The sequence below is a fragment of the Dermacentor variabilis genome, chromosome 4, assembly GCF_050947875.1.
Source record: "Dermacentor variabilis isolate Ectoservices chromosome 4, ASM5094787v1, whole genome shotgun sequence".
Taxonomy (NCBI): domain Eukaryota; kingdom Metazoa; phylum Arthropoda; class Arachnida; order Ixodida; family Ixodidae; genus Dermacentor; species Dermacentor variabilis.
In genome coordinates this window covers 219,487,057-219,514,398 of record NC_134571.1, presented here as the reverse complement: position 1 = coordinate 219,514,398, position 27,342 = coordinate 219,487,057, and the positions used below count along the sequence as shown (strand labels likewise).

The following is a 27,342-nucleotide window of genomic DNA, read 5'->3' as shown; positions in this document are numbered from 1 at the left end:
TCCCAATCCAGGTCTCTGAATACCTCCTGTAAACATGCTGTAAATAGCATTGGAGAGATCGTATCTCCCTGCTTGACGCCTTTCTTTATTGGGATTTTGTTGCTTTCTTTATGGAGGACTACGGTGGCTGTGCAGCCTCTATAGATATTTTTCCGTATTTTTACATACGGCTCGTCTACACCCTGATTCCGAAATGCCTCCATGACTGCTGAAGTTTCGACTGAATCAAACGCTTTCTCGTAATTAATGAAAGCTATATATAAAAGTTGGTTATATTCCGCACATTTCTCTATCACCTGATTGATAGTGTGAATATGGTCTGTTGTTGAGTAGCCTTTACGGAATCTTGCCTGGTCCTTTGGTTGACAGAAGTCTAAGGTGTTCCTGATTCTATTTGCGATTACCTTAGTAAATACCTTGTAGGCAACGGACAGTAAGCTGATCGGTCTATAATTTTTCAAGTCTTTGGCGCCCCCTTTCTTATGGATTAGGATTATGTTAGCGTTCTTCCAAGATTCCGGTACGCTTGAAGTCGAAGGGTGGCCAGTTTTTCTAGAACAATCTGCCCGCAATCCTTCATCAAATCTGCTATTACCTGATCCTCCCCAGCTGCCTTCCCCCTTTGCATAGCTCCCAAGGCTTTCTTTATTTCTTCCGGTGTTACTTGTGGGATTTCAAATTCCTGTAGACTATTCTCTCTTCCATTATCGTCGTGGGTGCCACTGGTACTGTATAAATCTCTATAGAACTCTTCAGACACTTGGACTATCTCATCCATATTAGTAATGATAGTGCCGGCTTTGTCTCTTTATGCATACATCTTATTCTTGCCTATTCCTAGTTTCTTCTTCACTGCTTTTAGGCTTCCTCCGTTCCTGAGAGCATGTTCAGTTCTATCGATATTATAGTTCCTTATGTCAGCTGTCTTACGCTTGTTGATTAACTTGGAAAGTTCTGCCAGTTCTATTCTTGCTGTAGGGTTAGAGGCTTTCACACATTGGCATTTCTTGATCAGATCTTCATCTCCTGTGATAACTTACGGGTATCCTGTCTAATGGAGTTACCACCGACTTCTATTGCACACTCCTTAATGACGCCCATAAGATTGTCGTTCATATCTTCAACACTAAAGTTTTCTTCGTGAGTTAAAGCCGAATACCTGTTCCGGAGCTTGATCCGGAATTGATCTATTTTCCCTCTTACCGCTAACTCATTGATCGGCTTCTTATATATCAGTTTCTTCCGTTCCCTCCTCAAGTCTAGGCTGATTCGAGTTCTTAACATCCTATGGTCACTGCAGCGCACTTTGCCGAGCACGTCCACATTTTGTACGATGCCAGGGTTAGCACAGAGTATAAAATCTATTTCATTTCTAGTCTCGCCATTCGGGATAGATTGACTATAACGGGATAGATTGGCTATAACATGAAGCTGCAAAGTACACCCAACACGAATTTCTAAGAAAGCTGCACTGTTGAAGAAGCATTCGTCCTGGTAAAGGATCAATCTTTGGACCAGTGCCTTTCCAGGATGGTTGCTCTACCCATCTTTTACTTTTATCAACCCTGCTCCACTTTGCCACTTTAAATGATTTGACACATTCTGTCTTCCAGTGCTATGAGTTGTCAATTAATATGCCCCCCTCTGCTATCTGCTAACCATCCAGTTCGCTCAGATGATAGAGCAACCGCCCCGTAAAGGCGCGCGCCTTTACGGGGCGGTTGCTCTGGGACCAGCGCTGGTCCCAGGTTAAATTTTCAGACCAGCACGAATCTTTTTTTCACCTGGCTGAAACTGCTTTGCAATTGAAACTACATTGAATATGAATCGAATAGTGCTAGAAATGAATTTCATTGACTCGAGTGTTGAATAGGTTTTGAATAGTTTTTAAATAATGAAGAGCCATTGTTACTATTAATATGAAACAATGTTCGCATCCTAGTAATAGTATTCACAATGTTAGCAAGTTTCTGTCATTACATTGCAAGGTTTGAAGTGTTGTTTATTATAACCACAAAAGGAGTATTAGGAAAAAGTAAGTAGTGTGTTTCCATACACAGGGAACTTCAGAGAGGGCAAATTATCATCGTTTAGCTGGTCAAGCCCATGATTAGCCATGTAGCCCCGCTCCACTACGTAACTGGCTACAAGGATAAAATTGATCACATAATTTTGCTCCAATTTCATGTTCAAACTCACTTGAAGATCTCAAATGCTGTTAGAAAACTATTAGCAAAATATTCATGTTTACAAAAAGTGACTGATCAATTCGAAGACTGAATCGAATAGAACTATTGTTCACTTGTTATGCAAAAGTTTAGAGTGTTCGCACAGCCCTAATTCTTTCTGAGAAACCCGTAGTGGGATTCTTCTGTGATACCTTTAGGTAGGTGACAATGCTTCCTATTCATACTGTTTTTATGAAGCAATGTGTGTCGCACACATGTTGCAGGTACTTCCTGCAGCACCCGTACGCACGGCTGTTTGTGTCGTACTTTGTGGTGTTCTGCAACTTCCTGGTGTTTGCGGAGGACCCCATCTCACACAGCCGAACCGAGAGCGAGATTCCGGTGTTTGGCAATGTCTTCTCGTTTGTCTGCACCAAGTACCCGCCCGAGTGGGGATGGCGGTGTGCCAAGGTGCTCCTCTGGCTCCTAGCCCTGTTTTGTGGCCTCGTCTGTGGCAAATACTTCATCCACCACTTTCTGCTTCGTGAGTGGACAACCCTTGTTTGCCTGCTCTTCATTGTCATCCGACTAGTCATCATAATTTATTTTTCCTTAAATATCTCACTAGAACCTTACACAAGGGGGAAGGGTATTTATTGTGTCACACACTTACAATGCGGAACACAACAAAAAATTCAACGAGTGTAAAACAATACTAAAAAAAAGCTCTGCAGAGATAAGACATATTCAAGGATACCATGACATTGACATTTATCATTATAAGAGACCATGCATACGCACGCACACACGCGTGCACACACGCGCGCACGCACACACACGCACACCCACACACACATGCACAAAAAAACCTCCATCAAGATGAGATGAAAAACAAGGACCAGGCTTGTACACAACAGTTATGGAATTGCTGTAATAATGTCTTCAAATTTTGTGGGGCTACGCTAATTGACAGTAGACTAAGGCAGTCGATTCTATTCATCAATAGTGTTTGGTAGAAAGGATTGGTCAAAAGATGTATTTGATTCGTGAAATTGCTGTATACTATGGGCCATGCCCGGACGTACGATTTGGAGGAAGCAGGAATGCACCATGAATATGCAGAAAATTGTAATATAGTTTATGGAGGAACATTGCTGTTATAGTGTGTAGCAATGTGCATGAGCAAGTGTGATATATTTTGCCACTTTTGAATGAGCATTCAGAATTAGGAGGCAGTTCGCACTTTTAAGACCTTGTACAAAAAAAAGAAAGAAAATGGGTGGAATTTTTTTTTTCAATACGAAGGCTTGCAAGTACAGTAAGACAGGATGCCAGTGACATTTAAAAATGATATCCCTTGGCAGTTATGCAACTTAGCTGCCCTTCGATATGTGCTTCTGTGTGGTATGGTCTTTCAAATTATGGTGTACCCTAGCTCTTGCAACAGAGGGCCAACATAATCTCATAGGCCATGGAAAACCTGATGCACTGTCAGAATGGTGCGACAGTGTTATCATGGTGGGTAGCTCTTAATAAAAAGTAAATGTTTGCAAATCACTGGCTTAGTTTACTACCACAACATTATGTCGGCCGGACCAGGTGGCCAAATCAACGCACCACACTACTCAAGTGAATCCCAGATGAACCCGAATTGAACTCATTATTGAAGCATGTCTACTGCTGTATATTGACACGTTTTCTTGTTTGATATGATATGTTCTTTATGATATGTTTATCTTGTTCAGGTGAGCGCCTTTCACCGTCTAACAAATGTTATCGCTCAGCGCGGGACATGCCTGCATGTATAGGAAGTTTCTGTAATGTTATAGATTGTTCTATCCACTGTCTGTTGTCACTAAACCTTGTGTAATCCGATTGCATTATGTGCGATGCGAATGGGGTAGAGCTTTCTGGAAGACACACGGGCACCAGCGATTGCTCTGGAATGTTCCATGGCTCATGTATAAAAGCCAACACGCTTGACCGGTAGATCGCATTTTCGACTATCGCCAACTGTGTTCGTCGCTATTGTTGTGCTTTAAGCATAGCCTGTTTTTGTGGGCACAGGTTCGCCCAATAAAGGTTACTTTTGTCTTCCACAGTATCGCTACTGTGTTCTTTACCGTCACTACCACGTGACATCTCTGGTGGAGGTGCTTTGCGTTCGTGTACCGGACGGCCTTACCGTGATACACACGGGGGTTTGTGGGCCCAGGGCTCAACACACAGCGAGAAAGGCATGGAGAACTGACATTGTCTATACCCTTTTTATGTCAGGATGTGCAGAACATTTACATGTACACAAAACAAAAAAATACATACAGCACTTTAACAAGTCTAAAGCAAGCTTCACGGTTCTGTTCTAGTCGTCCGTGTCTACACGGCAAAGTTCGCTGTCGTAAAGTGTCCACTCTCACCTGACAGGCGACTAACTCACGCGCAGAACCATGGTAGTATCCTTGGGATACTCCGAATGACCGCAGCCGTGTCGTCTAGTGGAGCTGCCACGCTCCGGCACTGGGAAAGAGGGTGAAGAAGACGCTCACCGCTCTGTTCTCGAGGAGCGTGACAGGCCCGTTTACGGCGGGCGAGCTCTGCAGGTTCCTGCCAGCATAACAAGACCGGAAGCACGAACTGCAGCAGGTTCGGTTTCAGCGGCGGCTCTCAGGCGGGACATCAGTGCGGACTGTTAGCCACCGGAGTCGTCGTTCCCTGGTCCCTAGGAAGCTTTGAACAGTTGCCCTAGCAGACCGTTAGCCACTCGTGCTTGGCTGCCTGGCTGTGCGATCGAGATAGACCGGTAGCCGACTCAATCGCTCCTGGAGCAGGTCCCACCAGGCCATCGCCGTCCTGTGACCGTTCTGCCGAGCCGTCCAAATCTGAACCACAGCACGCCCTCATCGCGTGCCATGCCCGCCACACGCTACCGTGCACTCTTCTTCCACTTCGTCATCCACTCGTCACACCCACAAAGCTGTGACCCAAGCCCAAACGCGGAATGCAACACCGACATCGCCCGTGACCGTTCTGCCGAGCCCTCCAAATCTGAACCACAGCGCGCCCTCATCACGTGCCATGCCTGCCACGCACTACCGCGCACTCTTCTTCCACTTCGTCATCCACTCGTCACACCCACAAAGCTGTGACCTAAGGCCGAACGCGGAAGGCAACACCAACTTCGCCAAGAACCAGCGAGGTAGCCGCAGGCTGCAAGGACTGCCCCCAGTACACGGACTTTTGCCTGAGATGACCAGGAAGGTCGTCTCCAAGTCAAACCCAATGGCAGCCCCAGTGACCCCCATCGTACTGCAGCAGCCCAGGGAGCCTCCGACGTTCCGTGGTTTACATTTGAGGATCCTGAAAGCTGGCTTGAGACGTATGAGGGGGTCGCTACATTTAACAGCTGGAACAGTGACGACAAACTGCCACATGTCTTTTTCGCATTAGAAGACGCCGCCAAGATGTGGTTCGAGAACCGAGAAGCCACCTTAACCCCGTGGGACCTGTTCCGAAGCGGCTTTCTGCAGACATTCACAAGCGTCGTACGCCGAGAACGAGCCCAAGCTTTACTAGAAACCCGAGTGCAGCTGCCCATTGAGACCATCGCGATCTTCATAGAGGAGGTGAGCTGTATATTCCGCCACGCCGAGCCAGAAATGTCTGAGGAGAAGAAAGTCCGCCTACTTATGGGTGGTGTGAAGGGAGAACTTTTCGCCGGAATGATATGAAGCCCACTGAAGACCGTCGACGAGTTTCTTGGCGAGGCCACCAGCATCGAGGAGACACTCGAAGTGCGGAACTGGCAATTCAAACGCCGCACAAACTCTACAAACTACATTGGATTTCAATCACTGGCCACTGACTATCAGAGTGCTCGTACGGGAAGAGCTGTAGAAGTTGTACCCAAGGTCGCAGACTTAAGGGGCCTCAATCATTGAAAGCGTCAAAGAAGAGGTTCAGCGATTGCTTGGAGTTCCTGATGTGCAGCCACAATCACCGTAGCCCCAGCCGGAAGCGATGACCTACGCCACTGTACCCGCCGTCAAGGCACCCCTCTGCGACCGCACCAGGACCCTGTAATGCTGCAATTCCGTCGTCCACTGCCGCGACCGCCACCACGCCCACCTGTCGCCCAGCGCAGCTACGCAAGGAAGACGGGCATTTGGCGTGCCCCCAACCCCTGCCTGCTCTGCTACCATTGTGGGGCAGCCGGCCATGTATACCACCGATGCCCATCTGTGACTTTGGATTGCGACGGTTTCCCATCAATGCACTGCGCCCTCAGGAAGGTGAACGCCCTCGTCACATCACCGACTACCTCGCCGCTACTCAGTGGAGCCTCGACAACCGTCTCGTTCGCCATCACTGGGCCGATACCTGTCGCCGCAGCGCTGTCCATACACTGGCCCAGCCCGGGGCCGGTCCGTCAGCCTATATCCAGAAAACTAAAAGCAGCAACCGATGGAGGTGCAGTTGCTGTTCTTAAAACTGATGAAGATCTTCCACCGCTGACGAATACACTGAAGAGACTATCTCGATGACATCACGACACACCACCATCCCGACGAAGCCTGGAAGCAAAGAATACACAGATCAAAGACCTGATGATGCAACATACCAGCCACACGTCAACATGATGCAGCCGTGATCCGATGCCAAGACTTAACTGCAACGCAAGACAAAGAACAACCGACCTCGACGTGCTTGTCGATGGCCACGCAATCACCGCCATAGTGGACACAAAGGAGCCAGCTACTCTGTCATCAGTGGATTATTCGCCGCCAAACAGAAGAATGTCAAGACTGCATGGGACGGCCCTCAAATTCCCACATCTAGAGGACACCTCATAACGCCGACGGGAATCTGCACGATAAGAATTACAGTTCATGACCAGACCTACCCTGCAATGCTCGTTGTCCTCCAACAGTGTTCATGAGATGTCATTCTTGGCATGGACTTCCTGAACCAACACGGCACCATAATCAACCGGAGGTCGAAGTCGATAACGCTGTCCACAGACTAAGCGATACTCGTGGAGAGGCCTTCCAGTCAGCGTGCCTTCAGTGTACTTGAGGACCAAGTCAGCATCCCGCCTCGCTCCAGCATTGTCACCAAGGGCGACCAACGTTTATTGCTTGACCGTGAAATTTGCGTCGCAAGAGGGATTGTTTGAACTCCATGGAGGGAAAGTGAAAGTGGTGCTGACAAACTTCAATCAGGAGTTCAAGTACATCAACTAGGGCACGACGATCGCATACATTGAGGAAATTGAAGAAACCAGCAATGCGTTTGTCCTCTCAGAATCTGCCGCATCTTCCCTGGCGACCATAGTTCCCAAACAAGACTTTGAAATAAATCCAAGTCTCCTTGTGAGTAAGCAGGAACAGCTCAGAAGTCTTCTTTGGTGATACAATGACTGCTTTTCGACAGCGTCAAGGATTCGACAAACACCAGTCGCAAAGCATCGCATGATAACCGAAGAGTGCGCTCGACCACTTTGCCAGAGCCCTTATTGAGTTTGGACGCGAGAACGTGAAGCTGTTAGGCAGCAAGTCGACGACATCATCCAGCCATCCGAAAGCCCATGGGCATCATCTGTAGTCTTAGTGAAGAAAAAGGACAGAACCCTATGTTTCTGCGGCGATTTTTGTCGACTGAACAAGATCACGAAGAAGGACGTATACCCCCTCCCATGGATAGGCGATGCATTGGATCAACCGTGCAACGCTAATTATTTCCCATCAATAGACCTCAAGTCTAGCTACTGGCAAATAGAAGTTGACGAGAGAGATCGCGAAAGGACCACCTTCATCACCCCAGACGGCCTCTACGAGTTCAAGGCTTTGCCATTTGGACTGTGCTCGGCACCTGCAATGTTCCAGCCTCGGATGATCACAGTTTTAGGATGATTGAAATAGCAGACATGTCTTGTTTACTTGGATGATGTCGTCTTTGCCAGAAACTTCAACGGTCACCTTAGGCAGCTTGCAACAGCACTAGTGGCCATCACGTCATCAGGGCTTACACTGAAGCCGGAAAAATGCCGCTTCGCTTACGATGAGCTTCTGTTCCTAGGCCATTTCATCAGCATATCTGGTGTCTGCCACGAGCCGCAGAAGACAGCTACCATCGCAAAGTTCCCGCAGCCCATCGACAAGAAGGCAGTGCGTAGATTTCTTGGCATGTGTGCCTACTACAGGTGCTTTGTCAAAAACTTTTCACGCATCGTTGAGCAGCTGACACATCTAACTAAATGTGATGTCGAGTTTAAGTGGGAAACGCCGCAGGCCGATGCATTTGAACAACTCAAACGACGCACGCACTCGCCTCCGGTATTTGTGCACTTTGACGAGGACGTTGATACCGAAATCGACACTGACGCCAGTAGCCTAGGCCTCAGTGCCGTCCTAGTCCAGAGGAAAGACGGACTGGAACAGGTGATAGCTTACGCTAGCTGGTACTGTCGAAAGCGCAAGGCACTTATTCTACGACTGAAAAGAAATGCCTCGCCATCATTTGGGCTACAGCAAAATTCCGCCCTTACATATAGGCAGGCCATTCAGAGTTGTCAGCGACCATCATGCGTTGTGTTGGCTAGCGAATTTAAAGGACCCTTCAGGACGGCTGGCGCGATGGAGCCTGACTGCAAGGATATGACATCACTGTAATCTACAAGTCCAGACGAAAACACTCTGATGCCGATTGCCTATAAGGCACCCCCGTGGACCTGCCGCCGCAACATGACGAAGATGACGATAACTTCCCTGGAATTATAAGTGCAAAAAACTTCGCTCAAGAGCAACGAGCACACCTGGAGCTAAAAAGCCTCATTGAGTACCTTGAAAGTATCACCAATGTCGTCCCCAGGGTATTTAAGCGAGGATTGTCTTCATTCTCACTACAAAACAATCTGGTCGTAAAGAACTTTCACCAGTCTGCACCAACCACATTCTTGTTCTTCCCTCAGCACTGCGTCCAGAAGTACTGCACGCCCTACATGACGATCCGACCACTGGGCACCTTGGATTCTTTCGGACGTTATCGAGGATACAGGAAAAGTATTACTGGCTGCGCCTGACTGCCGTCGTTGCCCGTTACGTCAAGACATCCTGAGACTGTCAGCGACGCAAGACACGACCGGCAAGGCCAACGATATTAGTTCTATTCGATTCAGCCAAGTTTCTCTGCACCTTCTGCACCTAGACCCTCGATTCCCCGAGGTGCAGCAGTGCAGTGCACCCTGCACCCCCGTGCTCGATTGAAAGGGGTGCAAGGTAAAGTGCCGCCGCGGTGCACTGCACCCTTGAACCCTGCAGCGAGTGGGTGCAGCCTGGCACTCCCTGCACCTTTTCGTTTGTGGTGCCGTGCACCTTTTTCTGAATAGAACAAACCTATTACTACAGCCAATCCAGCCTCCATGCCGACCATTTCAGCAGATCAGGATGGACTTGTTGGGACCCTTTCCGACGTCAACATCCAGAAATAAAGAGATCGTCGTGGCGCCGGACTACCTCACCCTCTTCGCTGCAACGAAAGCTCTGCCAAAAGGTAGCGCCGCCGAAGTGGCAAAATTCTTCGTCGAGAACATCCCGCAGCGACATGGCGCCCCAGAATTCCTCATCACTGATGGAGGAACGGCCTTTACAGCGAAGCTCATCCAAGCGATTCTACAATACAGCCTGAGAAGCCACATAACAACTGCGTACCACCCACAGACGAATGGTCTTATAGAGCACCTGAAAAAGACCCTCGCCGACATGCTAGCAATGTACGTCAACGCAGAACACAAGACGTGGGATGCCATCCTGCCGTATGTAACATTCACTTACTACATGGTGGTGCAAGAAACAACACAGATCACGCCGTTCAAGTTGGTTTACGGCAGGAACCCGACAACGACACTCGACGCCATGCTGCCGCACGTCACCGATGAATAGAATCTTGACGTCGCCACCTACCGAAAGTGTGTCAAAGAAGCTCGACAGCTCGCCCGCCTGCGGAGCAAGAACCAGCAGAGGACCAACAGCCAACACTACAGTAAAAGCTCGTTAATTCACTATTCGTTAATGCGAAATTTTGGATAATTCGAAGTAGTCGCTGCGGTCCGTCCAACAATGTATTGGAAGCAATATGTAACACATCCCGCTTATTCACACTGAAATCCGCACCGCCACCGATAATTCGAACTCTGCATCATCATGGATGGTGAGAGTGCTAGTGCGCGGGAGCACGCAGGTGTCGCCGCACGGGTCGCGCAGCTTTGCTTTTTTGATCAGCGGCAAGGACGATAACACCGTTGCCGCGCGCCTTCTTTGTGTACGAGCGTACGAGGGTGAGCCGGTGAACGCGGCTCAATCTCGCGTGCACAAGAGGAGAAGGTGGGGCGGAGCGCGCCCTCTCTTGTCGCGCGCGAGGTAGGTGGGCGAGTCGAGGGAGGGACGGGGGGACGATCTTCAGCGGCTGCTGCTTACGGTGCAGCCATGCGGGCGCCGCCTCTTGAAAGTGATCTGCGACATGGCCAAAGTGCGCGCCCACGTGAGCCTCATCTTCAAAGCGATCTGCGATGTTCGCAGAGTGCGCGTATTGCCGGTAGCTTCATATGCGATGTGCTTTCTACATTTCGTTCGCGTTGAAGCGAGAGCTCATACGTATGAATGTCAATTCGCTCGCTGCCACTGCTGCGTGTCCTCACTCCAGCGTTTTTCAGCGAGTTTCCACAGTCATCGAGCAAGATGTGTTCATGCTTACCTGTGCGTGCGTGACACGACACTGTGCTTGTTAATTTATTTAGTAAGCGAATGCTTACAAGTTTATACGGCCGATAAAACTATTATCCTTACTTCGTATAGCTACAGTTGAACCTCGCTACAACGAAACTGACGGGGCGCGCGAAAAATTTCGTTAAAGCGAAATTTCGTTGAGGCGAAAACAGGCCAAAAACACTGTCAGGTTGGACCACATAGTCCCAAAACATCATTTATTTCCAAAGAAGTCGGTCAGCTTCTTCTGCTTCTTTTTTTTTGCCACGAGTGCAGTGGCGCGGCTTTCGCACTCGGTGAACAGTTGCATCGCGACGTCGTCATCGTGAGCACCGAAAAATCTGCGGATCACATCAAAAGCATCCATCACTTTTATTGCAGGTGGTGGCGCTAAGTCCTCCGCGTCGCTGTCATCATCCGATGATGCGTCGTTGTGGCGAACGCCCTCAATTATAGCTTCGTCACTCAGCTCCTCGTGAGCTAGCACTTCACTGTCAACAGCGATGTAGTCGCCGATGTGAACATCGGCCGGCACATCTCCGGAGTCCTGAAGGGCTGCCCATGCCGCATTGGCCTCTGTGGAGGGTGGAGCAATTGTACTGCAGCCTTCCTCGTCCGACGTGGAGTTCGCTGCCAGTTGAGCATCGGAGTGAAAGCCGGCGTGCACAAAACAGTTGTAGATGATACTGCGACTGGTTGCCGTCCACGCTGCTGAGACCATCTGTACAGCCATGTACAAATCCACTTCGATTGCCCGACCGGTGTCGATGTTTAACACCAGCCGCTGAATCAGTCGCTGTCGATAAGCGCTTTTAACGCTATTGATGATACCTTGATCCAGCGGCTGGATTAAAGCCGTGCAATTCGGCGGGAAGAATCTTACTTCCACGCTTTGAAGCTGAACGTCTTCAACGTTATGCGCTGAGCAATTGTCGATGAGCAAACAAACCTTACGTTTCTTTGCCGTCATGTCACGGTCGAAAGCGGTTAGCCACTCTTTGAAAACGGCCCGTGTCATCCAAGACTTCTTATTGGCAACATATTTGACGGGCAGGCTCTTGCCACCTTTGAAGCACCGCGGCTTCGCACTTTTGCCTATCACCAGTGGGCAGCGCTTGTCAGACCCGTCCATGTTGCAGCACAGGAGCACAGTCACACGCTTTTTGCTATGCTTCCCTCCGCTGCATGGCTGGCCCTTCATGTGAAGCGTCTTGGAGGGGAGGAGCTCGAAGAAAAGTCCCGTTTCATCGGCATTGTATATGTCTGATGTGGCATATTTCTCCATTAATTCCGGCACAGTAGCTGATGCCCAAGCAGATGCAGCGTCGGCGTCTGATGAGGCCGACTCCCCACACAGCACTTTAGCGACGATTTCATGCCTGGCCTTAAAACGGGTCAGCCACCCTGAGCTGGCTTTGAAATCATTGATGCCCAGCATACAGGCATAGCCAAGTGCCTTTTGCTGCAACATGTTTCCGCTGACCGGCATCTTCTTTGCGCGCACGTCGAGGAACCACGTGTACAGAGCCTTCTCAAGGTCCTCATGAGCCGCTTGCGTCAGCTTTTTCCGCTTCGCGGATGTCCCCGAAGAAAGAGCTTGCGCTATCGCGTCTTTCGACTTCAAGATCGTTGACAGCGTGCTCTGTGAGATGCCGAAGTCCGCTGCAACATCTCCCTTTTTCCTGCCACTGGATGCCGCGCTGATAATCCGTGCCTTCTCTTCAAGCGAGAGGAACTTCCGCTTTCTAGATGAAGTCGCCATGCTCGCATTCATTACAGCGCACTAGCAGCACAAGCACGAGTGAAAAAAACTAGGGCAAACGCGCTGCTGTTGCCAGGCTGCTGCGTCCTTTGGCAACGGATTGGTTGCGGCTCTGAATTGGATTGGAAGAAAACGGGAGCTTGCCCCCGCGCCTTGTCGCAAGGCAGCCAGCCCGATAGTCATCAACACCAAGCTATGGCGGTGATCATGTGCGTTTCAGTGAGTGGATTAGTTTGGTCCAGCGAATGTTTAGCGAAACAAAGCAGCGTGGGCCTATGGAAGTACATAGATGGGCGGCGATATGCTTGTTTTATTGTAAGATATATTTTTAAATCGAGCTTCGCATAGCAAAAATTTCGTTGAAGCGGAAACGCGCCCCAAAAATGGTTCGTTGTGATGAGAAATTTGTTCCATTACTTTGTATAGCGAGCTGACGGGGAATTGGAAATATTTCGTTGAAGCGAAAATTTCGTTGAAGCGACGTTCGTTGTAGCGGGGTTCGACTGTATCTACTAATTTTCTATCGCAATCGATGCTTCGCTTTTCAGGCGAGACTCTACCCCAGTCAGCGCGACGAATGCGCGGATGGAGCAAGAGCCATCTCGACGTCGGGCGTGTCGGACCGCGCTGGTCGCGTCCGGTTACGTTGGCTGCGCAGTGCTTCGAAGTATAAATGGTGTTCATGCCAATGTGACGTAGTGTGTGCGCGCGTGCTCACGCCACGTCAGACTATATATGCGCCTTAACTGAGCGATTTTTTTCTCTGACTTTCATTAGCTCGAATTTTGTATAATTTGAATTTTCATAGCATCCCTGCGGAATTCGAATTAATAAGCTTTTACTGTACAACCTTCGACGACGCTATATCGAGTACCAGTCCGGCGACCGTGTTTGGGTTTCGACCCCAATACACCAACGAGGACTTGGGGAGAAGTTTTTATGTCGCTATTTCAGACCCTACAAGATCATCCGACACATTGGCGCACTCGACTATGAGGTCGTACCAGATGGCATTTTGCTATCACAGCAGCGCTGCTCACGACAATGAAATAGTCCACATTGTACGACTTAAGCCGTTTTACCAGCGCTAATGAACTTTGGGACTTCGCATAGCCTGGCATTCAAGTCGCCCATCAGCATAACGTATTTTGTTTTGACTTTACCCATCGCCGATTCCATGACTTCATAGAAGCTTTCGACTTCCTGGTCATCATGATTAGATGTAGGGGTGTAGACTTCTATGACCTTCAATTTGTACCCCTTATTAATTTTCACAACAAGGCCTGCCACCCTCTCGTTAATGCTGTAGTATTCCTGTATGTTACCAGCTATATAATTATTCATCAGGAATCCAACTCCTAGTTCACGTCTCTCCGCTATGCCCCGGTAGCATAGGACGTGTTTGCGTTTTAGCACTGTATATGCTTCTTTTGTTCTCCTAACTTCACTGAGCTCTATTATATCCAATTTGCTGCCATCTAATTCCTCCAATTGCACTGCTAGAGTCGCCTCACTAGATAACGTTCTAGCGTTAAACGTTGCCAGGTTCAGATTCCAATGGCGGCCTGTTCGGAACCAGGTATTCTTAGCACCCTCTGCTGCGTCACAGGTCTGACTGTCGCCGTGGTCAGTTGCTTCGCAGCCACTGGGCACTGAGGGCCAGGGTTTGATTGTTGTATTCATGTAGGAGGTTATATATAATACATGAAACATGTATAATACATGAAAAACAGTCACTGTCTGTATAAATACTCGTGAACCACTGTCAAATCACTGCACATAGTCTTGGAAGTGCACTGGAAGTCTTCCAATTCTCCTGGGCCGGTCAGACGGTGGCTCTGTATCGAGTCCATGGCCATCTACCAGTCCATCTGCCGGTACACTACTCTCTTCCGTGCCAGGGCACGAACCCCGACTCTCCATTTGTTAATCTTGCAGCCTTGGTGGGCTCGGCAGCATAGACACTGATGGTGAAAGAGAGTGTGCAGAAGCACGTTGGTCATGGGATGGAGTAGTGCGAGATGTGGTGGGCGCCAGCTGTATAGCATGCGTTGGTCAGTACAGTCGAACCCGACTGTATCGAACCTGTTTACATCGAATTATCCTGTATATCGAACAATTTCTGAACATGGTATAATTGCAATGAGTATATATATGAAAAATTATGCTTACGTCTAACAAAAATAGCACCGACCTCCGATATATTGAACGTCAAGCGGTGCGAAAGTGCCCCCAGAAGTTGGCTTTCCCTCACGGCAGCAGGAATCTCGGCAGCATGACTCCATCCACCCGTTCTACCTACCGTGACCGCGCCGCATCGTGCAAGCCGTCGACACCCCCCTGCAAGAAATGACCCTGGCCCGCCTGCAGCGCTTGCTCAGACAGCCAATCAGAGGCTCTTGTGCCCTCATCATGCAAGATGGTGGAAGTGCAAGTGGTGTCGGTGCTTTTCTGGTTCATTGGGTGGCCGTCACCTGCTGGAGTGCCTGGGGCTTCCTTCTGCAAGGGAGGAAGACTTCTTCCCTGGTCGCAACCAGATACCAGCCCTCCTAAGTGTTGTCGAGTACCTCTACTCCTCGGGGCTCTCAGCGAGGCTCTAGGACTTTGTGCGAAGATGGATAGCCTCACGGCCATCCAACCCATTCAAAGCTTCCTGACCTGCCCCAAGCATCTGGCACCTGCTTAATCACCCCACCGTGTCCTGTTACCAGACTACCCTTCCGGCTAGAACCACTAGGCCCTTCCTACGGGTTTGCTCTGCCGCTGCCATGGCAACATCTTAACCTGCTACCCTCCTATCTTGTTTACTCCACCCTTTCCGCCGTGTTGGCACTGAGCCGTGCTCCTGCAGAGGCTGCAGAAGATAGCAGCAACCTTTCATTTTTCCCACAACGAACCACTTCTTCATTGTGTTTGCACCTTGTGGGCCTTCTCCCGCACTGCTGCCGTGATGGCTAGTGCGAAGCGGCAAAATTTGCCTTTCACCATGAAGCTAGAAATCGTGAATCAAGTCGAACGCATTGAGAAGTCAGATGTCGCTGCAGCGTGCAAGATTTCAATGAGCACTCTCAGCACGATCTTGAAGGAATAATAAGGAGAAGATTGGGGCTAAAGTGGACAAACTCGGGACCCGGTGCCCGTGGCGCTCGACGCGTACGCACAGCGAGGTCGAGGTGGCGACGTGGAAGTGGTTCATCCGAAATTGCTTCACATGTGCCGGCTTCTGCATGCCCGGTGGTGACTCTGATAATTTTAATGAGTGCGATGAAGCCATTGCCAGTGTCGCCGAAGTTTGGAGCGAGCTGTCACAATTTCCGGAAGCAATTGACGGATCAATGGTCCACGAGTTTGTGAGTATGGATGATGGTATTGTGACCATGAAAGAGCCCGAAAGCGAAGACTACATTGCCGACATCGTACCTAGCACAAGTGATAGTGGGCACAATGAGGAAAGCAACGACCATCCTTTGCCGACATCATCTGAGGTGATTGATGTGCTCGCACAAGTCCGGTGCTTCTGTGCCAATGTGGAAAGTTGTGGCCTCAGTTGCTACAACTTTTCAGACAATGTGGAGAAGTTCGTGTGTCGCAGGCAATGAAATTGCCCAAGCAGAAGAAAATACAGGACTATTTCATGGAAAACTAAGCTAGTTTCATCAATAAAGTGCTTTTTTAAATGGTATGTGCTTTTATGACGGCCAATTTTTTAGCAGGCTTATATCGAATTATGCCCTATATCAAACTTATAGGTGTTTTTTTTTTTTTTTTTGAGTTCGGTACAACAGGGTTCAACTGTATAGGCCTTAATTTTATGTTGTTTCTCTGCAACCCTTTTCCTTAGCAAACTCATCTCCCGAGCTGGATTTGTGCTGAAGTTTGCAGTTGGCTGACCAATGACGTCTAGAGTTGTTCTCATGTGTCGGACATGTAGAAGAACTGCCCCTGAGAGACTAGTAGTGCTGTGAGAGGTGGCTTGCTATATTCCTAGGTATTCTGTCACCGTTGCCTTCACTAAATGTTGCCCCAGTAAGACCAGTTGAATGTATGACTTAGTACATGATTAAAGCTCTTGACGAGACCATTTGCCGGTTTTCATAAAAAAGCACTAAAGACGAAGACGAAGTCGAAGGAACACATATGTAGGTGGTACAGGACAGAAAAGATGTGGTTGATCCCACGGTCTTCAAGGAAGAACTCAAATTCCCTTGACGTGGACTGTCGGCCATGGTCGGATACTATCACGGTCGGGTAACCTTCACGTGTGAAGAGCGTGAGAAGGAACTACATCACCATGTGAGAGATAGCGTCAATGCAGAATGCCACTTACGGCCATTTCGAAAACTAATCTACTACTGCAATGACAAATCCGCAATCTGCGGGTGCATGCTCGAAAGGACTGACGATGTCAATGGTGAACTTGTACCAGGGCTTATCGGAAACAGGTACTGGCTGAAGTGGTGTGGGCGAGTTCTTGGCACTTTTGTCTGCGCTCTGGCAAGCAGTACAACTGCAGAGAGTCATCTCAACTTGCTTGCCCAACTCCGGCCTCCAGTACTTTTCTCGTAGACATTGTTTGGTTTTCACAAAACCAGGGTGGGATTCGTGAGCCAGTTGGACAAAAGTAGCTGTGAGCTTCGAAGGAACTACAATGCGCTCTGTACGCAAGAGCACACCATTAACTACCCACAACTCCCTTCGGACTTCACAGGTCGGAGTCAGTTGGAGTCCAGGTTTTGGCGGGCTAGCCACCATGTCTGTATGTAATGGACAACTTCTTGGAGTGTGCTATCCTCAGCTGTAGCAAGTTGTAGATCTTCTTGGTGTACCAATGTCACCATAGACACAATTTCTTCTTCCAGCTCGAGGCCACCTTCAGTGTCTCACCAAGGTGGCTGCGACAATACCAGGGAATAACTTCGGTTGGATTCTGGACGCGTGGGGTTCCATGTCAGTGGACACCATCGCAAAGAGCTTTAGAGCTGCGGGGATATCAAACGCCATGGAAGGCACAGAGGATGACCAGCTTTGGGAGCGCGCCGATGAGGCGAGCTCGTCCGACAGTGGTGAGCGTGCTGATGGGCCGAGCTCATACGAGAGTGCTTAGCTTGAGAGCGGAGATAAATAGTGAAGTAAAATGTTGATATTTGCCACCAGTTTTTTAATTATCTGGCACAGTAGTCGCAGTGGCACTACCGTGTGTTAATGTGTAGCTATAAGCCTGATTCATGTATAACCCGCACCTGAGAAAATATGTTTAAAAAAATGTAGCTTATACACAAGTATAAACGATAGTGATATGCGGTGAGTACGAAAAACTGATTGGCAACATCTTGTAGCATTTCGTGGGAGTGACACATTTTTGGCATTTTTTGTTTCCTCACATTTTTGCGTGCGAAAGTAGGGGTGTGGGCTATACACGAGGGCAGCTTATACACAAGTATGTACGGTGCCAAGAAAGTTAACTTTATCCAGGCTAAGCCTTGAAGTTAGCCGATATTTGAATCCGACCTCTTTGTTCCAGTAGTCAAGAAGCTCGAGTGTACTTGTCGGTGTTACCCTTAATCCTTCTGCTGTTGAGTCACTGAGAAAATGCTTCTTGTTAGTGTGACACACCCAAGTGTTCAGAAATTCAAGCACATCTTGGATCTTTTGTACACTGGTAGAATTGGATGTCAGAGCTTCTGCTGGATACCTAGACGTCAGTACAGCAATCGACGACTTCATTCTTAGAAATAACTTTGCAGTAGCTTCTGTGCTGCCACAGCTTCTCTCTTGTAGTGTCTGATAAAAAAAGAATGTTTGCAGAGGTCCCTGTCCAAAGAGCTGAAAAATATTAGCCCCTTTCATTTTTTCAATGTTGTTTACTTGGGTAAGCGTTGCTTACCAATAGTGTTGCTTCAGCAATGTGTAATTGCTGAAGCAAGGAGTCACCGCTTATACACGAACTGTTCCACAAGACATGCACAGAATAAAGGAACACGTAGCCGAAATGGCTTGCCTAGGCCAAATCTCGTGCACGCACTGTCACGGGGCACAGTGCAGTCGGCGACTGCTGTGCCACCGCTATGTTCGCCGCCTACCGTGACAGCTTTGTCAAGGGGCAGCCAGTGAGGATCGTTTCACTGCCCTATTCTAGTGCACTGTACCACGGAGGAAAGACACATAATAGCAGAAGCTGTGATGTCACATTTTTGAAGACGGAAATGCAGCCATGTTGGTGAGCCATTTCCCTTTGCACCTCGCCAGGGCAAATAGGCGTGAGCTTTGAACTTGCATTGCTACAAGCCGTCGGAAGTGTGCAACAAACTCTACGAAACTTCTGTGACAGTTTTAGTGAAGCAGATGAGCTCCTGTGTTTGCTCATGGCACATTGAAGAAGACCTGCACCATGATTGCTTGTGTGTCTCTGTTGCTGGCTGACACTCACACTCACAGACCCAAAACGCAACTTTCAAGCTTCACACTGCACTCCCAAGTCAGCTTGTCTCGCGAACAGAATGTTCTGCGAAAATGACGCAGGGGGAAAATTCTTATTTCACTTTTCACAGGCCGAGAACAGTAGCGAGAGCTTCAGGAGCATGGTTGCTATGGTAACGTTGTCGTTTGGGGTACCAGTCCCAGTGCTCCTTTACGAAAAACAGCACGTGATTTCCGCAACACTTTCTCTAATAAGTCCATGCTGGCCGAGGCCTCTCCTACATTTTTCTTCCTCCACGGGTCGCACAGATTTTTGTCAGCTTGCGTGCCAAAATCACATGAGGAGGCCAGTTCACGAAGCGCAAGGGTGAAGTCTAGTATGGGCTCACAGTGCAGTTGACAATGGTTGTGAAAGCGGCACCGCTCGACGCGTACATTGTGGGCAGTGGCGAAGTGCCATGCTAGCGCTTCAAGTGCAGCATCATATTTGTCCGGTGGCACTAGAGTTATGGGCTTAAGTTTGGTAGGCATCGGCTACCTTGGCGGCCGGTGTTTCGGTGGTAGTGGTAGTCACAAAAAGTGGAGCTGACCTAGGGAAAGGAGGGGGGGGGGGGGGGAGGTGCATATGATGGCGGTAGTGCATCAAAAATGTGTTGTCCCTCGGGGCCAAGGCAGCACAAGAGAAGGGCTCGATGGTGGGCTGCCGACAGTTCGGATGCTCTGGAAACGGGAGCTTAGTTCTAGAACAGGTGCTGCCAGTGGGACCATGGTATAGCTGGGCTGTCAGAAAGACGGTGGCGGCGGTGAATTACCTGGGAGCATCCTCATTGCTAGATTGTTATGTCGGCTGGACCAGGCAGTCGAACGGACACACCACACGACTCAAATAAAACCCAGACGAACCTAAACTGAACTTTATGTTGAAGCATGTCTACTGCTATATATAAATATGACACTTGTGGTGCCACTTCTCGATGTTTACATGTAATTATTGTTAGTGATGGCACCTAGTGTTATTGTACAACACTACACACAACAACTTACGATGACAATGCAGACCTGTTTCTAAATTTATTTTTTGTTTAGTTGCACTCAGTGCTTAAAGTCGGTGGGGGCCTGGGGGGCCTGGCCGTCCTCCATTTTTTGAGGGGCTTGGCGCCCCCCACCCCCCTCGCAAAGTCAACTGTAGCACTGCGGCACCCATTCGACAAGCGCTGGAGGTGATTTTATTCCCAGTAGTGCCTTTTGTAGGGAAATTTTAACTCAAATTTTTTTAAATTAATGATTCAATTGTGATCAATTAGTTGATGTGGCATAAGCAAAAACATGAAGGCAGGTATTGTCATGCTGCTGAATGCATTTCCCCGAGACACTGCACGTGACACACTCCGCCCCCCCCCCCCCTTCCTTGTGCGCGTCTGTTTCATGAACCACCCGAGCGTGAAGCTACCTGCTCATGAATTAGTGAAGATTCACCTTGGTTTCTTTAGGTTACCAGTTGATTTTAATTTGCTTAGTTACGCATTATGAGTGCTGTGTTATACCAAAGACACATGCATTTTGTTCACTTTTGGAGGTAAGTAGGTGTAAAACCGTAATATATATTGAAGCACCTGATGTCAGTGAAGCAAGGCAACTAATGTTCTGTGTTGCAACTAGACTTATTTGCTTAGAGTTCACATATCTTTAAAAGAGTTTACTCCCAATTTAAAAAAAAAAATACATTTCCAAAAATGTCAATTTTTTTTAAATACTCGATTGAATCGGCACAATAAATAAATGCCCAATATACACTCAGAATCATATAATTATTTGCAAAATGGCCATAAAAAATTTGATTATAGAGAAAGTTGCCTTCACTACATGACTTGAAGTTGGCTTTTTCAGTACCAATAAAGTAAACAAAATTTGAACGTCCCAAACATAGCTTTTGTGGCCTGTGAGAGTTGTGATGAAACCCACTGTCATGTAGAATCACATTTTAGTCATGTAGAAAGGCCTTAGTAGAGCACACATCAAAGCCGTATCATAAGGAGTTCCAGTCCACTGTTTTCACTGCGCATGTGCATTTCCTTCTTTTTATGCTTTGCTGTAATATCACTCTCAATGAGACCACCATATATATATAGCAAAGAAGAAGCACATAAGAAAAATACCAGGATGTTAATAACGTTTTGGCCTCAACTGTCCTCCATCAGAATGAAGGCTGGTCCCCGGTCAGAACATCAGTAAAATACTGGTAGTTCGTCCATGCACTTCTATTCTTTGGCCTGTTTTACTTCTGGATCCTGTGATTCAGCATTTCACTCAAATATATATATATTGTAGCGAAGAAGATAGGCGTGTGCTTCAGGTGCATTGTCAATGCCTCGCTCGAGAACAGAGCTTGTGCGCTTGGTGCCCGACGCTTGATCTACAGACCTGCCTGTGTATTGTGCAATGTTCTGGCTTGTTAATTAAACCATGTTACATATTTGGTGTAGGTTAATAGGTTTTCCCCTACCCTGGAACTCCGCAGTCGGAAGTTGCCGCCCATCATGCCTGAGGACGCAAGCCAAACACCACCACTGGCCTCACCCACCCTTCTCTCTTTCGGCTCGTTGCATCAACGGGATCCAGCCATCTTCAGCGGCTCTGATGAAAATGATGTCGAAGACTGGCGCTCATCCTATGAACGTGCAGGTGCCCACAACAAATGGGACGATGCTCACAAGTTGAACAATGCGATCTTCTACCTCACGGGCATTGCAAACATGTGGCTCCACAACCACGAATCCAACCTTCACACCTGGTCAGATTTCAAGACGAGCTTGACGCAAGTTTTCGGTCGGCTCGGTGTGTAAAAGCTTCATGCCGAAGAGCACTTGCACAATCATTCCCAGCAGCCCAGTGAGAATTTCACCAACTACACAGAAGACGTCGTCGACCTTTGCAAGCGCATCAGTGCATCAATGACCGAATCTGATAAGATTCGTCATATTTTGCAGGGCATCGAAGACGATGACTTTCAAATGCGTCTATCGAAGGACCCACAGACCACTGTCGAAGTCGCTGATCTCTGTCACAGTTATGATGAACTCTGCAGACAATGTCTCCTGACCTGGCGTTCTTCCATGCAGGATGTCTGCAGTTCCCGACCACGGCCCCCTGCTCTGTGAGATCAAAGAGTTCATCCATGCCAAAGTCGCTCGGCATCTGTTTCTAGTGACTGGCGTTACAAGCTCTAAGCTCATCTACAAGCTCATCTTTGACTCTAAACCTGTGACAAATTATACATGCGCAAGTATCTGAGGCTATTCCCTCCCCGCGTGCACCGCCGTCAGCACCTGCACTATAACATTTGCTGAAGTTGTAGCGCAGACCATGCCACCGAAGTTCTCATCATCATAGCCTGCTGTACTATCACGTCCGCCCGCATTTCTCACCAGGATACCAGCCAACACTGCATCATGGCGCATGCCCGACAACCGCCCAATGTGCTTCTATTGCGGCATCCCTGGTCATGTGGCACAGTTCTGTTGCCGTCACTCATGGCTTCCCCGAGTTGACCAACCTGCACCATCATACGCCCCTCCAATTCCGTTCTTCTCGTCACCTCATGAATCACATCCGATTTCTCTACGCACCGCTAACCCTGTCCATGAGCGCCGCTTGCCATCGCCCCGACACTGTTTGCTTTCGCCAATGTGCCGTTGTCCGACTCCTACCTAACAGGAAAACTAGTCGCCGCAGTTCCCGAGGCAAGAACTGCGCCTGTGTCGAACAGCACAAGGCCTCGCTATTCTCTGACGAATGTTATTGAAGTATATATGTAGATGGAACTGTTGCACTTGCGCTGGTCGACACAGGAGCCGCCGTTTCTGTAATTGCCCTGTTGCTGTGTGCACTACCTGCATCACCATTCAAGGACTCACGTACACAGTCGAATTTATTGTTCTGTCTTCATGCTTATACAACATCATCTTGAGGTGGGACCTCCTTTCCGATCACAAGGCCATCATTGACTGTTCTCGTGCTGACGTCGAATTTTCGCGGCTTCCTGATGCCCAACTTAAGGATGCTGATGATTGTGGCACCAAGCTGCTCGTTGCTGACGACGCTACGATACCTCCGCACACATCTGTGCTTGCAACTGCCTGCTCCAACGGTGTTACAGATACCACTGCTCTTTTCACACCATTGTATATTTTTGTTAATTGACAATGTTTACTTTCCTTCGCTGTCCTCACTGTCAATGGGAGCTTCACTCATATGCTTGTCTCCAACGATTATGCCTCGCACCTCACTTTGGGTCGCAGTGAGTGCCTTGGACATCTTGAGCGCATAGACTCTACGACCATCTTCGATGCCCCTTTTGATGGCACCTACTCCGAGATCAGTACATTGGCTTGTTGCCCTCCTCGGCCCCCGTCCCCACCTGACATTTTCAACAGTTCTGTGGATACCTACCTGAGCCCTGCACAACGTTCCCAGCTTCTCAACCTGCTTTGCAAGTACTCCTCTACATTCGATTGTCAATAAGCGACTTTGAGCCGCACATCGACGGTGTATCACGAGATCGATACGGGCACCCACGCTCCGCTGCACCAGCGACCTTGTCACGTGTCACCAACAGAGCGCTGTGCTATTGAAGACCAAGTCAACGATATGCTTCAGCGTGGAGTTGTTCAACCTTCTAACAGTCCCTGGGAGTCCCCTGTAGTCCTTGTAAAGAAAAAGGATGGGCCCATCTGGTTTTGCGTGGACTACCGCCGTCTTAACAAGATAACACACAGAGATGTATGTCCTTTGCCGTGCATTGACAATGCCCTCGATTCTTCGCAAGGCACGGAGTACTTTTACTCACTCACTCAACGGTCCGGCTATAGGCAAGTGCCCATGGCACCAGCCGATCACCCAAAAACAGCTTTTGTAACCCCAGATGGCCTGTATGAATTTAACATTATGCAGTTTGGTCTTTGCAATGCTCCTGCTACTTTTGAACGGATGATGGACAATCTCCTCTGTGGTCTAAAATGGAAGACATGCTTTGTTACCTTGATGATGTGGTCGTCTTTTCTTCTGACTTCGCCTCTCATCTGTGCCATCTCAAGCAGGTCTTGCAGTGCTTAACTAACGCAGGCCTCCAACTCAATATGAACAACTGTGCTCACTCATTTCAGACTGCCTTGCACGCAGTTTGAAATGTTGCTTGAAATTGTGTACTGCTTTAATCTCACACAGCTTGTTCAGATACCGACACGTGTCATTTCCAGTTGCAGTACCACACTGGACTTTGCTTTTGTTTCTCAAGCCATTCATGAAAAGGGCACTTCCGTGGATGTTTTACCCGGAATATCCGACCACAAAATTATTCTCTTCAAATGTAACTTTGCGATAGCAAGATCAGGCGAACCTATGAAAGAACTCTTAGATTCTAATAACGCCGAAGGCGAAAGCATTCTCAACTACTTAGAACAATATTTTTACGTTTTTTGCCAAAAACAAAGACAAGGTTTCCTAGGCGTCAATGAGCTGTGGCTGCACTTTAACAGCATCGTGCACGAATGCATAAAAAAACACGTTCCTAAAAAGCTAAAAAATATCAACCGAAAAAGCCCGTGGATTACTCGTAGAATCCTACTTTTAAAGTGTCGATTAAAACAATTATCATTTTATTTATTTATTTATTTATTTAGCAAATACTGCCGGCCTGTATTACAAGCCTTAGGCAGGAGTGGGGTACAGAGATAACAGGAACAAAGAAAATGTACATTGCAACAAAAGAAGCAAACAACGAGACTCGGCTGGAGTGCAAAACACAATAGAATCAAAAAACAAAACACTCGACTCAAAACAAATTGCATGTGTGCCCTATTGTTCATTCAGGGCTTGTAAAAACAAGTTCACTGTATCGGAACTGACCACATGCTATCGGTCAAGCCACTCTGTTCTCACGTCTCTTCAAGCAAATCTTATATCCGAGTTAAAATTAAGTAAATACCATTTCTTTAATGTCAGAATGTACAGCTTTCTAAAAAACAACTCAAAGAAGTTTTGGATGCTTATATTGAAGTGTATCAACCTTGTAGACAAGATAAAATTGAATGATGTCGAAGTTACCGACACTCAGCGCATTGCGGAAGCTTTCAACACGTTTTTTTGTCGGTATTCTTACGTGAACCCACCCAGTAAGAAGATGCTCACTGCGTTGGTCTCGAGCTTTCAGATCATGTCATATCTGAGGAACACATATTTTCATCACTTCTAAACTTAGATCCAAAAATATCTGCAGGTCCTGACGACATACCTAATGCTTTTCTTAATCGGTTCGTCGAATGGTCCACAAAATACCTGTTCCTAATATTTAATGCAAGCTTAAACGAAGGGGATCTACCTAACGACTGGAAAGTCGCCAAAGTAGTCCCAGTCCACGAAAATGGAGACAAGCTTAATGTAGAAAATTACAGACCTATATCTCTACTCTGCACCTCTTCCAAAGTAATGGAACACTTCATTTCTAAGCATTTAAGTTCCTTTTTAGAAAATAATGACTTCTTTAGTGAGGGTCAGCACAGATTCAGGCGTGGCTTTTCGACCACTACGCAGTTACTTCATATGAGTAACGAAATACTGGCAATCTTGGACTGAGGTGGGCAGGTAGACATTCTTTCTTTTAGATTTCTAGAAAGCCTTCGATCGGGTGTCACACAAAAATGATGGTACAGCTAAACAGCATCATACACAGTGAACAAATTTTGTGTTGGCTTGATTCGTACTTGACGCATCGAAAACAGTTTGTCAGCATAGGTGCTTCAATTTCATCGCTCGCCTCTGTACTTTCGGGGGTTCCACAGGGCTCGGTTTTAGGGTCACTTCTTTTTCTTATTTACCTAAATGACCTGGCTTGCAAATTTTTCGTGCGGTGCCACTTTTTTGCAGATGACTGTATTGTTTATTCGAGCATTCAATCTGTGGATGACCAATCAAGCTTAAGCGACTATCTAATAGCAATACATGACTGGTGTATCCAGTGGCATATGACTAAACATCTCGAAATGCGCACACATGGTTATTAAGCGTAAAAAAAAATCCGCTAATTTGCACCTACAAGATAAATAATATGGATATTAAACAAGTAGAGGAATTCACATACTATCTTAGAATTACAATTGATTCTAAAATTAGCTATAGCACTCATGTTCTGTATGTTCCCTTGGCAGCAGTGAAAAAGTTATGGCTATTAAAGCACCGTTTAAAAAACTGCACTAGAGCTACCAAATTGACCGCATATAAGACAGTTATTAGACCAATACTCGAGTATGCAGATATTGTCTGGGACCCTCACGCAAAGGTTGGTATAGGCATTATTGAAAGAGTACAAAAAAAAGCTATTGGATTTACCTACAATGCTTATGATTGGCGCTTTTTAGTCACCGATTTAAGATTGCGATCTGGGCTCCAGACACTAGAAACTGGTCGCAAAATGCACAGTCTACAAACAATGTATAACATAGTTAACAACCACAATAAAATGAGATTTGACTACTACATGCAATTTAATAAATCGCAACTGACCGGAGGTAAGCACAATCAAACAGTATTATTGCCGCATGCTTGAACAAACGGATATCGTTCTTCCTTCCTGCCCAAAACAATTCACGAATGGAACGCCCTTCCGCAAACGTGGTCAATTCAACCACTCTCGATTCCTTCTTATCTGCAGTACAGACTTACTTGTAATGTCATGTGTTCATTGTTTCTTTTTGCTTGTCTTACATATTCTGATGTCTCTTTTATTATGCCTTCCCTATTAGTAGCAAATGTGATGGCGTCATCGTATTTCTTTGTACTTGTGTATTAGAATATGTTTGCCTTGCCTATTAGGCTGTCTTTTTATTATTATTATTCTTTTTTTTTTTGTTCCCTTGAGGAAAAAGAGTTAGAATTCACGTGATGTTTGTACCACTCCTGCCTGGGCTTCCAAATGGAAACCGACAGTATTGTGAAATATATAAATAAAGAAAGAAATGTCGCTTTGGAACCAAGCAACTAACGATACTTGTACACATGGTTTCCAAAGACGGTATTTTACCTTATGCTTCTAAACTTCGCACTGTCACCGATTTCCTGAAACCAACTGCCCTGAAGGAACTTCGAAGCTTCATTGGGCTCTGCTCATACTTTCGTCGTTTTATCAGGAATTTTGCTTCTTTCATTGCTTCGTTAACTTCTGCGAGGCGACACCGGCCTTTCT

General features: G+C 47.5%; 1 protein-coding gene across 2 annotated transcripts in view; it reads left to right on the top strand.

Annotated features, from left to right (window-relative positions):
* The window catches only part of LOC142580113 (transmembrane protein 117-like), a 161,048-nt gene that overhangs the window by 27,057 nt on the left and 106,649 nt on the right, over positions 1 to 27,342 (top strand). For both annotated transcript variants that reach the window (XM_075690930.1, XM_075690929.1), the window contains one exon: positions 2,453 to 2,712. In XM_075690930.1, coding sequence (XP_075547045.1) covers positions 2,453 to 2,712 — 260 coding nt within the window. The remainder of the gene's footprint in view (positions 1 to 2,452; positions 2,713 to 27,342) is intronic.